The 697-nt window shown below is 47.8% G+C and overlaps 1 protein-coding gene across 1 annotated transcript; it reads right to left on the reverse strand.

Annotated features, from left to right (window-relative positions):
• Positions 1–227: 227 nt before the first annotated feature.
• On the reverse strand, positions 228–671 carry LOC111648457 (adherens junction-associated protein 1-like; the record flags this gene model as incomplete). Its single annotated transcript, XM_023398301.1, has 2 exons — positions 587–671; positions 228–470 (listed from the first exon to the last, which is right to left on the reverse strand). Coding segments are annotated over exons 1-2 (287 nt in total), but the record flags the coding sequence as incomplete, so codon positions are not given.
• Positions 672–697: the final 26 nt, after the last annotated feature.

The raw sequence follows: 697 nt of genomic DNA on the forward strand, positions 1-697 counted from the left end.
TAATGGCTTTTAAAAAATATATATCAATGAAAAAACAGTAGATATTGATTTCTTAACACAATCTGAATTGATCAGGCGCCGCTGCTCAATAACACTCGGGCCATTAGACTCTGATAACTTGAGGATAACAGTTATGATCATCTCTGTAGTGGACAGCAGCAGCGTCATTACAGCGCTCAGCAGTATGGATTTCCAGTGCTGACATCCACCCTCCTGCACCGGCATACCTGTTCCCGTTGTAAGCCGTCTTGTAGACGGGCGTCTGCTGAATCATCTCATCGGTGTAGATGGGCACAGCCGTCCGAACGCACTCGTGCGAGCACTGCAGGCTGTCGTTGTAGGCAGTGAATATGTCCACCTTGCTGGGCACCCGGGCCGGGGTGAAGTCCGTCAGGTTCTGGCAGCTCTCTTCCTGCTGGTGGATCTTGCGCTGATGGCTATTGTGGCGACCATTTCCCGACTGTGCACAGCTACAAAAACACGCACCAAAGACAAGAAACAAACATAAAATCATACCTTGTACCTCTGGCGGCCTGCGGCCACGTGAGCGTCTTTATGTGTGACAAAGTAAAGGAATCTTTCCTACCAGTTTTTAAGGACGAGTGTTGTGATCAAGGCTGCGATAACCATAATGAGAGACACAGTGATTGTAATTATCTGGTGAACTGCCAAACCTGCACAAACACAGAAATAAACA

This window comes from Seriola lalandi, unplaced genomic scaffold (assembly GCF_002814215.2).
Source record: "Seriola lalandi dorsalis isolate HSWRI2012SDOR001 ecotype SW California unplaced genomic scaffold, Sedor1 jcf7180002040065, whole genome shotgun sequence".
Classification (NCBI taxonomy): Eukaryota; Metazoa; Chordata; class Actinopteri; order Carangiformes; family Carangidae; genus Seriola; species Seriola lalandi.